The sequence below is a fragment of the Piliocolobus tephrosceles genome, chromosome 14 (assembly GCF_002776525.5).
Source record: "Piliocolobus tephrosceles isolate RC106 chromosome 14, ASM277652v3, whole genome shotgun sequence".
NCBI lineage: Eukaryota > Metazoa > Chordata > Mammalia > Primates > Cercopithecidae > Piliocolobus > Piliocolobus tephrosceles.
The window spans coordinates 105,939,167-105,949,013 of record NC_045447.1 but is presented as its reverse complement, the minus strand read 5'-3'; the positions used below and the strand labels follow the sequence as shown (position 1 = coordinate 105,949,013).

Below are 9,847 nucleotides of genomic sequence, written 5' to 3'. Positions count from 1 at the left end.
GAGGATGGAGAGAGGAGGAAAGTGAGTTGAGAACGGAGAGGGGAGGAAAGTAAGGGGAAGATGGAGAAAGGAGGAAGGTGAGGGGAGGATGGAGGGGGAGGAAGGTGAGGGGAGGATGGAGGGGGAGGAAGGTGAGGGGAGGATGGAGGGGGAGGAAGGGAAGGAAGGTGAGGGGAGGATGGAGAGGGGAGGATGGAGAGGGGAGGATGGAGAGAGGAGGAAGGTGAGGGGAGGATGGAGAGGAGAGGATGGGGAGGGGAGGAGCTGGGCCTCCCTGCTGCATCACAGTGCCCTGAGCTTCTGCAAGGTCCAAGGCCACCCCAGGGGCCCTGGCTGGAGGCCTGTAAACCTTGCCTTCACCCCAAGTGCCCCTCCTCTTCCTTTGATGACAAGGAAAACAGGTAGTTCACAAGGTCGGAAATGAGGAAACAAGTTCTATTTTACTCCTGAATTTCAACACCCGCCACATAGGCTTTTTTTTTTTTCTTTTAATGACTTCCTCTACTAGAAAGAAGAAATAAATAAAAACAAAACTCCAAACGGCTTTCTCCCTACAAACACCAGGGAGACACAGCGTCAGACGATCTTCTGGAAGGGAGTACTATTTCAAGAGAGTGCTGACTGCCCCAGGGTTGGCGAACGGCTGCATGGGCAGGGAAGCGTCTTATCCAGGCTGGAGCTGATCCAGGCTGGTGGCTCTGCTCCGAGGCTGCACCCACATGGCCCAGCTCCCACGGTCCCAGACTGCAATGTGGCTCCCACACTGGGGGTGCCCTGGGCAGCTCACCACAGAGCCCTGCAGCCTGGGACGTCTGAAAGCACAGCCTGGGCTCAGCACAGGGTTCCTGGAGTCCTAGAGAACCCCAATGCTCATGGCAGAAATGCTGCAGCGAGGCACAGGCACCTCGGTACTCAGAGCGTTCACATGAAAGTAAGGTTGGGGAGCTGCTGGCTACTGCCTATCAGATGCCAGGTCACCTCAATTCCCAGTTGAGGCTGAAAATTTACCCCACCCTCTCCTAAACAGCCCCCAATTCCCCCTGGACTCCACGGCCCTCCCAGCATCCACCTTCCTGTTCTTAGGCTCCTGAACTCTCTCCTTCTGGTCCTCTCCCTGCTCATTCCCTAGGCCCCACCTGCCCCTGGCTCCCAACCACTTCTGCCATTTCTAGTCCCTACCCCATTATCTCTCCCCTCTGTCTCTGGCTCCTGGCCCCTGTCACCCAGGATACAGGCTCTCAGAGCCTGCAGCAGCTCCTCTCCCCAGTGTTTTCACATCCACACCTTCCCGCCCCCTACAAGCCTCTCCTCGTAGCAGCCACAGCTGGGCTGTGGCTTGGCAACATCTCAGCTCCCCTTTGTTCCTGCTGACTCTGACCACTGTCTCCCCAGGGTGACATTCCTGCTGAGCAAACGTGCCCAGGATCTGCTGCCCTCTATCCCAAAAGGTTCTAGGTCATGCCCACCTTGGGCCCCATCCACTCTCTGGCCTCCACCAAGTATCTGTTGGGCCATGTGGCCAATGGGGGCCACCCTCCTGGATGCCTCTGAGATCAGCAGTGATTCCACCCATCCCTAGCTTCCTGCCTCTCCCAGCAGCTCCAGTTCCCTCCTCAGTTCTGCACGAACACACAGACACTCACTATATCCTCAATGCATGGCACTGACCACCCCAGCAGCCTGGGCAGACAGTCTCTTAGCCCCTGTGCACCCTGTGTAGAGAGGGTTCGTAGGAGAGAAAGGAGATGTGCATGGCTCCTCCCACCTAAGCCTGTGATTTCCAACAGGACGCGACGTACAAATGTGCCTTCAGGCACTGGTGAATTTGGTGTCAGCCCTCCCATCCTGAAGGACATCTCAGTAACCCCCCAGCTGCAGCAAGACAGAATAAATATTTGCTGGATGAGGGAAAGAGACAAGGAGAAAGAGAGAGGAAGAGAAAGAGGGGGAGAGAGAGACAGAGACAAAGAAAGGAGAGACATATAGGAATAGAGAGTGGCAGAGACAGAGTGAGGGGAAGCGAGACAGGGAGAGAAGGAATGAAAAGGGGGAGAGAGAGAGAGAGAGAGAAGGAGAAAAGAAGAAAGAGGGAAGGAGACAGATGAGAGGCAGAGACAGTGAGGAAGACACATGCCTCAGTGATCCCCCAAGACATCTCCCAAGGCCAGCAGGAGGCATGGCACCCAGAGAAGCCAGAAGCCAGGCAGAGAGCAGGGTGGTGGCCGGCCCAGCCCGGAGGACTCTGAGTGGGAGACTGCCTACTCAAAACCACAGGGAGGCTGGGCCTGGTGGCTCACACCCGAAATCCCAGCACTTTGGGAGGCCAAGGCAGGTGGATCATTTGAGGTCAGGAGTTTGAGACCAGCCTGGCCAACATGGTGAAACCCCGTCTCTACTAAAAATACAAAAATCCACCGGGCATGGTGGTAGGTACCTGTAGTCCCAGCTACTCGGGAGGCTGAGGGAGGAGAATTGCTGAACCTGGCAGGTGGAGGTTGCAGCGAGCGAAGATTGCGCCACTACACTCCGGGTTGGGTGAGAGAGCAAGACTGTCTCAAAAACAAAAGCCTTCATCACTCCCTTGTCACCTGCTTGGCAGCTCCAAGTGGGCGCTGCTTGACCAGGACTTCAGCCCTGGTGCCAGGGTTCCCTCACAACCGGGAAGCGGTGCCACGGCCCGGGGTGGGGGGGCGGCGCTTCCCGCCCGCAGGACCTACTTCTCCCGCAGACTCTGCAGCTCCTTCTTGATGTCAGCGTCCTCGAGCTCCGAGTCGTTGTCACTGCTGATGTAGGACGACTGGGAATGGAAGGAGGTCACGCTGATCGTGGGGACCTTCATGCCTGCCCTGCTGGGCGTCTCAGGGCCCAGCGAGCCGGCCCGAGAAGGCCTCTGCAGGAAGGCGGTGGCCTTCTTCACGAAGTCGCCGGCCACGCTGCCACTCCCCGGCAGGGATGCCTGTTTCTGCACCGGGGGTCTCGCCCGAGGGCCCTCGTCCCCAGAGTCGCTGGACACGGGCTCGCCCACGCCGACCTCGATGGAGGAGGCCGTCTGCGCCCGCCGCACCGCCAGCTTCACATCGGGGCTGGAGGGGGCCTCGTCCAGGTAGACGTCGGGAGGGGCGGAGTACCTCAGGCTGTGGGGGGAGGCCAGGGTCCACTCATCCTGAGTGCTGACCACCGAGAAGCGGCCCACAGTCTTGGCTGGTGAGCTGACATCCTGCTGCTCTGTACGTTTCCGAGGGGACCCCGCAGCTCGAGCGCCGAGTGTCTGGGGGTGGCTGGCCTGGCCACCCGCTGTGGAAATGCCCACACCACTTTGAGGGGGCTCTGGTGAGCTTTCTCCAGCGACTCCACTATCCCTGTCTGTGGGCTCCATGCGTGCAGGTCTCACAAAAGCAGGTACATCCTTGGGAAAAAGCGGAGATAAAGAGGTTTCACGTGAACATCAGCACGGAGCAAACCCTGCCAAGCAGCCAGGGGGTCGCCAAGTCGCCCTTACCTGGGGGGCGCTGGGGACCACACGGGAGTCTGCGGCCACCTGCCCTCCATCTCTGTCATAGCCCAGCATGCTCCTGGGAGACGCCTCTGCTGTGGGAACATCGGAAATGTTACCGGGGCTGAAGGAGGAAGAGGCAGAGATGGCTCACAGCTGACCCAAAGCAGCCCAAAGTGATCCCACGGGAGGGCCGCCAGCCAGGCAGGACAACGGGAGGGGGCACTGGGAGGAGCCAGCTGTGGGTGCTCACAGCACTTTTGGGAACCGAAAAAACACCACGATGTCTTGGCCCCATGGCATTCTATGACAGATGCCCAGTAAACCTGGGCAAGAGAAGAGGCGTCAGCCCCGGGCACCCTCGTGCAGCCAGGCCTTCTGTGCACCCGAAGGCCAGCACCCTGTCTCGCCCCACCGTCTGATATGAGAGGGTCCCACGACACAGATCAACGGGGCCGGGTTCCAGTCCTGATCTCAGGGTGTCTCAAAAACTGTCGCCCACGGCACCTGCAGCTGTTTCAGTGCTCTCCGTCTAGGGAGCTATTTCTGACCAGCTTTCCCAGGGGTGCCGTGAAGAGGCAACCAGAAAAGCCAAGCAAGTTGACATGGGGGCCTCACCTGAGCTGAGACCCTCATGTGACAAAAGAAACTCATGGGCAGGCCAGGGCATGAGCCAGACCTATGGGCCGCGGGAAAGGTGGCGGGGCAGACGGAGCCTCTGGGGAGGCTGGGGCCGCCTGCACAAGTACACGTGTCTTCTTTGCACACCCCACTGGAAACTCACAAGGGAACAACACCCAAATCAGATTCCCAAGGAGACCCAATCCAGTCCCTATCACGCGTCCCCAACCCGTGGGCAACACCTGACTCCCCTCCTCACATCCCCGTGCCCACCTCCAGGGGTAGGAGGCTCACTGTCAAACGCACTCTCCACTTCTAAATGGCTCCAACTGCCAGGAAAGGTCACTACTGCCAAACTAGAATCCGTCTCCTTGGAGCTTCCCCCATGAGTTCCGCACTTTGGAAAGAGCATGGACTCGGAGTACAAGTTATAGCATTTGCAAGTTACTGAAGCTCAGTTTGCTCCTCTGCCCAAGGGGCCCATGGGACGGACACATCTCACAGCACGAGGTCAGAGTAAGCGGAGCGCCACACGCAGCCCAGCGTGCTCAGGGCTGGCCCTCCAACACCACCTCTCGTTTCCACCCTTGTGCGAAGACACTCTTGCTTCTGCCCCGTCCCTCATCTTCCTCAGGCTAAACATCACCAGTTCCTTGAGTACACAGCTTCTGACCCCAGTGCCAGCTGCCACAACCCCTCTTAAAGTCTGGAAATAAACGTGGCCCGGGACTACAGAGTCCCACCTGTGGCTGATGTGCACTGAGATTTCCGTTAGGAGGCTCACAGGGATCCTGATTCATATTGTGCCCATCCCCCAAGAAAGCCTGGGCTGAGAAGGAAGCTCAGACCTCACAAGATCAGTCTAGCTCCCTTAGAAGGGACACTGAGGTAGGCAGATAATGAAATGAGAAGCAAAGCAAAGGTGTTTCCACAGAGACGCAGTGGCAGCCAGGAGCCACAAGGGAAAGCCCTGCACCAGGTCTTCAGGGATTGCCCTGGCCTCTGGCGCTCCCAGCAGTCACAGTGCCTCCCAGCGCACTGCTCTGCTTTAGCTGAAGTAAGCCTGGGTTTTTGTGGGCATCTTGTTACCTTGCTGAAGAAAAGCAAGGGCTGGGGTGGATCCACTGGAACGTGTGCAGACCCTCAGCCACTGGAGAGTCCAGGAACTGTGACATGTCCCTGCAACATCCCAGCACCCACCAGCTGGGGCTTTATCCATTTCCCCGGAGGACTTCCTCTCTCTGCAGTGTTAGCATGTGGTTCCTTCTAGAACTCTGTAGGGTTTAATTAAGTCAGGGGCATCCAGTCTTTTGGCTTCCCTATGCCACACTGGAAGATGAAGAATTGTCTTGGGCCATACATGAAATACACTAACAATAACTGATGAGCTTTAAAAAAAATTGCAAAAAAAAAGAAAAAGAAAAGCTCGTAAGAAGCTTACCAATTTGTGCTGGGCCCATTCAAAGCCATCCTGGGCCACATGCAGCTCACGGGCCAGAGGCTGGACAAGCTCGAATTAAATCATGACAGCCTGCTGCTGTGTCTGGGCCCCACCCTAGATGCTAAAGGATCCCTTACAGATAAAAGGATCTTTAAGAAATGCTTTTATCCCTTAAAAGATGAAAGATGAGGATGTGGATGCAGAAGGTTCTGGGGCAAGGAAGCCGGGCAGCACCCTGCGAACGCAGGGTTCAGCAGGAAGCTTGTTACCTGTCATTGACGAAGATGTGCCCTGCTCCATCACAGCCCCTCGAGTGGGGGCCAGTTCTGACGTTTCCACCTGGAGAAATAAACACAAAAAGAGAAGAGCTGTGAGACTCACACGTCAGCATCTCAGCAGTTGTATCTGCAAATCCACTCCCCTCGTCTCAAGCTGCCCCTGGGCTGTCCCAGCCTGTGTGCACGGATGGGACTGTGTCACCTGATGCTGCACAAGCATGACCCCAAACAGGGGCCCTTGTTGCAAAACACGCACGGGTGAGTCAGACACACGTGGGTGGCACATCAAGAGAGGGACAGGCCCTGAGTGAGGGTGGCTCTGCATAGTCGAGATGCCTGACCACCCCCAGGCTCGCGCCTGGGCTCCAGCCCCTGACCCAGGGCCGTGTCTCCGGGACAAGGCAGTTACTCACCAAGGGCTGGGGCAGCTGGGCACGCCCTGCAACTGCCTCATTAGGCGCTGGGGGCAGGGCCAGGTCCCCCCCGCAGACCTCGGAGCGGGGCTGGTCCCCTCTCAGGGGCTCCAGCGTGAAGTCTCTGTCGCCCACCTCCACAGGGGTCCCGGCTGAGGCTGAGGAGGTGGGCACGTGCTCCTGGTACAGCAGAGTCCGTAGCTTCTCGTCCAGGCTCTTGATGGTGCTGTCCACAAAGCCCACCCTGGGGGGCGGCCCTTCCCCATCCGACTCCAGGGCCGAGGGTGGCTGTGGGGGGACGGTGGGTCCCAGGGGTGGGCTTGGGAGCTGAGAAGTGGCCAGGCTGACAGCCCCCATGGAGGCGGGAAGCAGAGGAGTGGGCTGACCCAAGGCGGGCTGTGGGGCCCCGCTGTGGGGGCTGGGCTCAGGTGCAGGAGCTGGCAGGGGCTCCCCTAGGGCACTGGCCTCCCTGGTTGAGGCGGCCTCTGGAGCTGGAGTGCAAGGTCCTAGGCCCACCACAACGGGCTGCACGGCAAGCGGGGCCTCGTGAGTCTCCACTGGTGGCTGAGAAGTCTCGAGCTCACTGGTCGGCCCCTGAGGGGTCCCTGGACCCCCTGCCTGGATGGCAGTTCCTGATGCTGGCTCTGGCATGGTGCTGGTGGCCGAAGCTGCTCCATCTTGGGGCAGAGCAGTCACAGGAGGGGAGGACGGGGCCAAAGGGGCTGGGGGCCCCCCAGGAGGGTTGCTGGGGCCCGCCTGGCTCAGGAGCTGCTGACTGGCTAGAAAGCCGGGTTGTTCCTTTGAGGACAGCTGGTCTTTATAGGACGCTGGATCTAGAAGAAATGGGGAAAATGCCTTTGTACCAGGGTACTCCAGTTCCTATCTACCTGTCTCTTTCCTGGCTAAAAAGATGCCTTACACGGCCTGGCCATGGCCCCAACGTGCTGGTCTTCTCTGTTTCCTGAGACACCAGGCTCCTGCCTGCCTGCAGCTCAGCCCAGCTCTGGCTGCTGCTTCCTGTAACCCCTTCCACAGGTCTCTGAGCCACCAGCTTCACAACTCCAGGTCCCTGTTCCCATAGTGTCCCTTGCAGCTGAACCAGCACCACCCTTCCTTCTGTGTCCTCTGTAGCATGTGACCATCAGCTACGGCTGTTGCCTGTCATCTGTCACCCACACGGACAGCTCCAAAAATATACGGCTCTTGTCTATCTTGCACTGGACAAAAGTTATTCAATGACATTTAAAAATTAGAGTTTAAGTAGTGAGCTGTACACACTTCCATGCCCAGGAGTGAGCAGGAGCCTGGAGCCTTCAGATTCAGACCCCCAGTCTTTGGTATGGTCAGAAGTGCAGCCAGGGCTGGTCAGTGATCTTGTGGGAGGAATCCAGAACTCCAGCCGTATAACCAAGTCTCACAGTGCCTTGTGCAGGAGCTCACGGAGCTTCCACCAGGCTCACAACGACTGTGGGCATCTGAGATGTGGCAGGACAGTGATTCTCAAACTTAATTGGCCTTGGAGCCCAGTTTTCCTTACTTGCAACCCAACCTTTTTTTTTTTTGGAGACGGTCCGGGCTTTGTCACCCAGGCTGGCGTGCAGTAACGCAATCTCACCTCACTGCAACCTCTGCCTCCCAGGCTCAAGCAATCCTCCCACCTCAGCCTCCCTTGTAGCTGGGACCACAGCTGGATAATTTTTTTGTTTTTCATATGAGACTGGCTTTCACCATGTTGTCCAGGCTGGTCTTGAACTCCTGGGCTCAAGCAATCCGCTGGCCTCAGCCTCCCAAAGTGTTGGGATTACAGGCGTGAGCCCCCATGCCCAGCCCACTTTGTCTTTTTAAAAGACACAAGGAAAATGCACACGAAAACAGAAAACTGTTTAAAAAATAAAAGGTAAGAATGGGGAGATTACTAGGACCCTGATGCCCTCCCTTGTGCCCCCAGACTCCCTTGGCCCCCATCCCCGGCCTGGTCCAACAAAGGTAAACTAATTTGACAAGCATTTCCTCTACTGCTCTTCTTTCCGACCTTACCGTTTGTCTCTCTAAACACCATGGTCCAGTGCTGCACGTTCTGTCAATGGAATGGTACTCTATGGTGCCTGGCCTCTCTCACCTGTGTTTGTGAGATGTGTCCTTGTTGTTGTGTTTGCACAACTGCACCACGATGCACACATCCATTCTGTGCTGGTGCTTGCTGGGCTGTGGCCGGGTGGGACCACAATCAAAACTGAGGCACAGTGTGCGCGGCCCCGTGTCCCGCCAGGCACACGCCAGCGGGGAGCTGCTGGTCACTGATCCCCTTTAGCCTTATGTAGGGGTGCTAAGCTGCTTTCCCAAGCAGAGTCAATGCCCCCACCATCGGCAGCCTCTGAGCACCCCTAGGACCGTGTGATGGCGTCTCGTTGTGGTTCGTTATTGTTTTTGTGGAAAAAACATTGAAGATGAGATCTGCTGTCAACACATTTTTAAAAGCACGATACTCTATTATAACTATAGGCACTATGTTGTGTGTCAAAGCTCTAGAGCTTACTCAGCTTACACAACTGAAACTTTATGTCCACTGAACTTGGTAACTCCATTTCCCTCTCCCTCCAGCCGCTGGCAACTTCTGTTCTGCTCTCTGCTTTGACTGTTTTTGACTTTGACTGTTCTAGATACTGCATATGAGAGGAATGAATCATGTAGTCTTTCTGTGCCTGGCTTATTTCATACAGCATAACGTCCTGCAGGTTCATCTGTGTCGTCGCAAATGGCAGTTTCCTTGTTTCTGTGGCTAAATAGTACTCCACTGTGCAAACACATCACGTTTTCTTTATCCATTCTTCTGTCAATAGACACTTAGGTTGTTTCCGTATCTTGGCTATTGTGAATAACGCTGCAGTGAACACAGGAGAGCAGATATTTCTTCCAAACCTTGTTTTCAATTATCTTGAATATATACCCAGCAGTGGGATTGATGGATCATATGGTAGCTCTATTTTAATTTTTTGAGGAAGGTCCACACTGTTTTCCATAATGGCTTACTAATTTATACCACACGGCACAAAAGCGCCCTGTCTCCACATCCTAGCCAATACTTGCTGTCCTTTGGTTTTGAGAGCAGCCATCTTAACAGGTGTGAGGTGACAGCTCAGTGTGGTTCTGATTTGCATTTTCCTGATAATATCTAATTCAATCGAGTACCTTCTCCTGTGTTCACTGGCCATCTGGGTATCTTCTTTCAGGGCACACCTGTTCAAGTCTCTTGCCTACTTTTCTACAGAGCTGTCATTCTTTTCTTTTTAATTTGTGGTTCTTCATGGATGCTGGGTAGAGAATTGTTTGGGGGCAATCTGTACTACAGACATCTCTCGCTCTGTGACTAGCCTGTGGGCTCGATTAGTGGTGTCTTTTGATGAACAACAGTTCTTGATTTTTTTTTTTTTTTTTTTTTTTTTTTTTGAGACGGAGTCTCGCTCTGTCGCCCGGGCTGGCGTGCAGTGGCCGGATCTCAGCTCACTGCAAGCTCCACCTCCCGGGCTTACGCCATTCTCCTGCCTCAGCCTCCCCAGTAGCTGGGACTACAGGCGCCCACCACCTCGCCCGGCTAGTTTTT

The 9,847-nt window shown here is 55.9% G+C and overlaps 1 protein-coding gene across 1 annotated transcript in view; it reads right to left on the bottom strand.

Annotated features, from left to right (window-relative positions):
* Positions 1 to 7,178, bottom strand: part of LOC113221723 (serine/threonine-protein kinase WNK2-like) — a 29,575-nt gene extending 22,397 nt beyond the window's left edge. Inside the window, exons 1-5 of the mRNA XM_026451045.1 lie at positions 7,166 to 7,178; positions 6,247 to 7,079; positions 5,825 to 5,894; positions 3,500 to 3,588; positions 2,718 to 3,406 (exon numbers count right to left, since the gene is read on the bottom strand). Of these exons, the coding sequence (XP_026306830.1) occupies positions 2,718 to 3,406; positions 3,500 to 3,588; positions 5,825 to 5,894; positions 6,247 to 7,079; positions 7,166 to 7,178 (1,694 nt within the window). The remainder of the gene's footprint in view (positions 1 to 2,717; positions 3,407 to 3,499; positions 3,589 to 5,824; positions 5,895 to 6,246; positions 7,080 to 7,165) is intronic.
* Between the last annotated feature and the right edge of the window lie 2,669 nt (positions 7,179 to 9,847).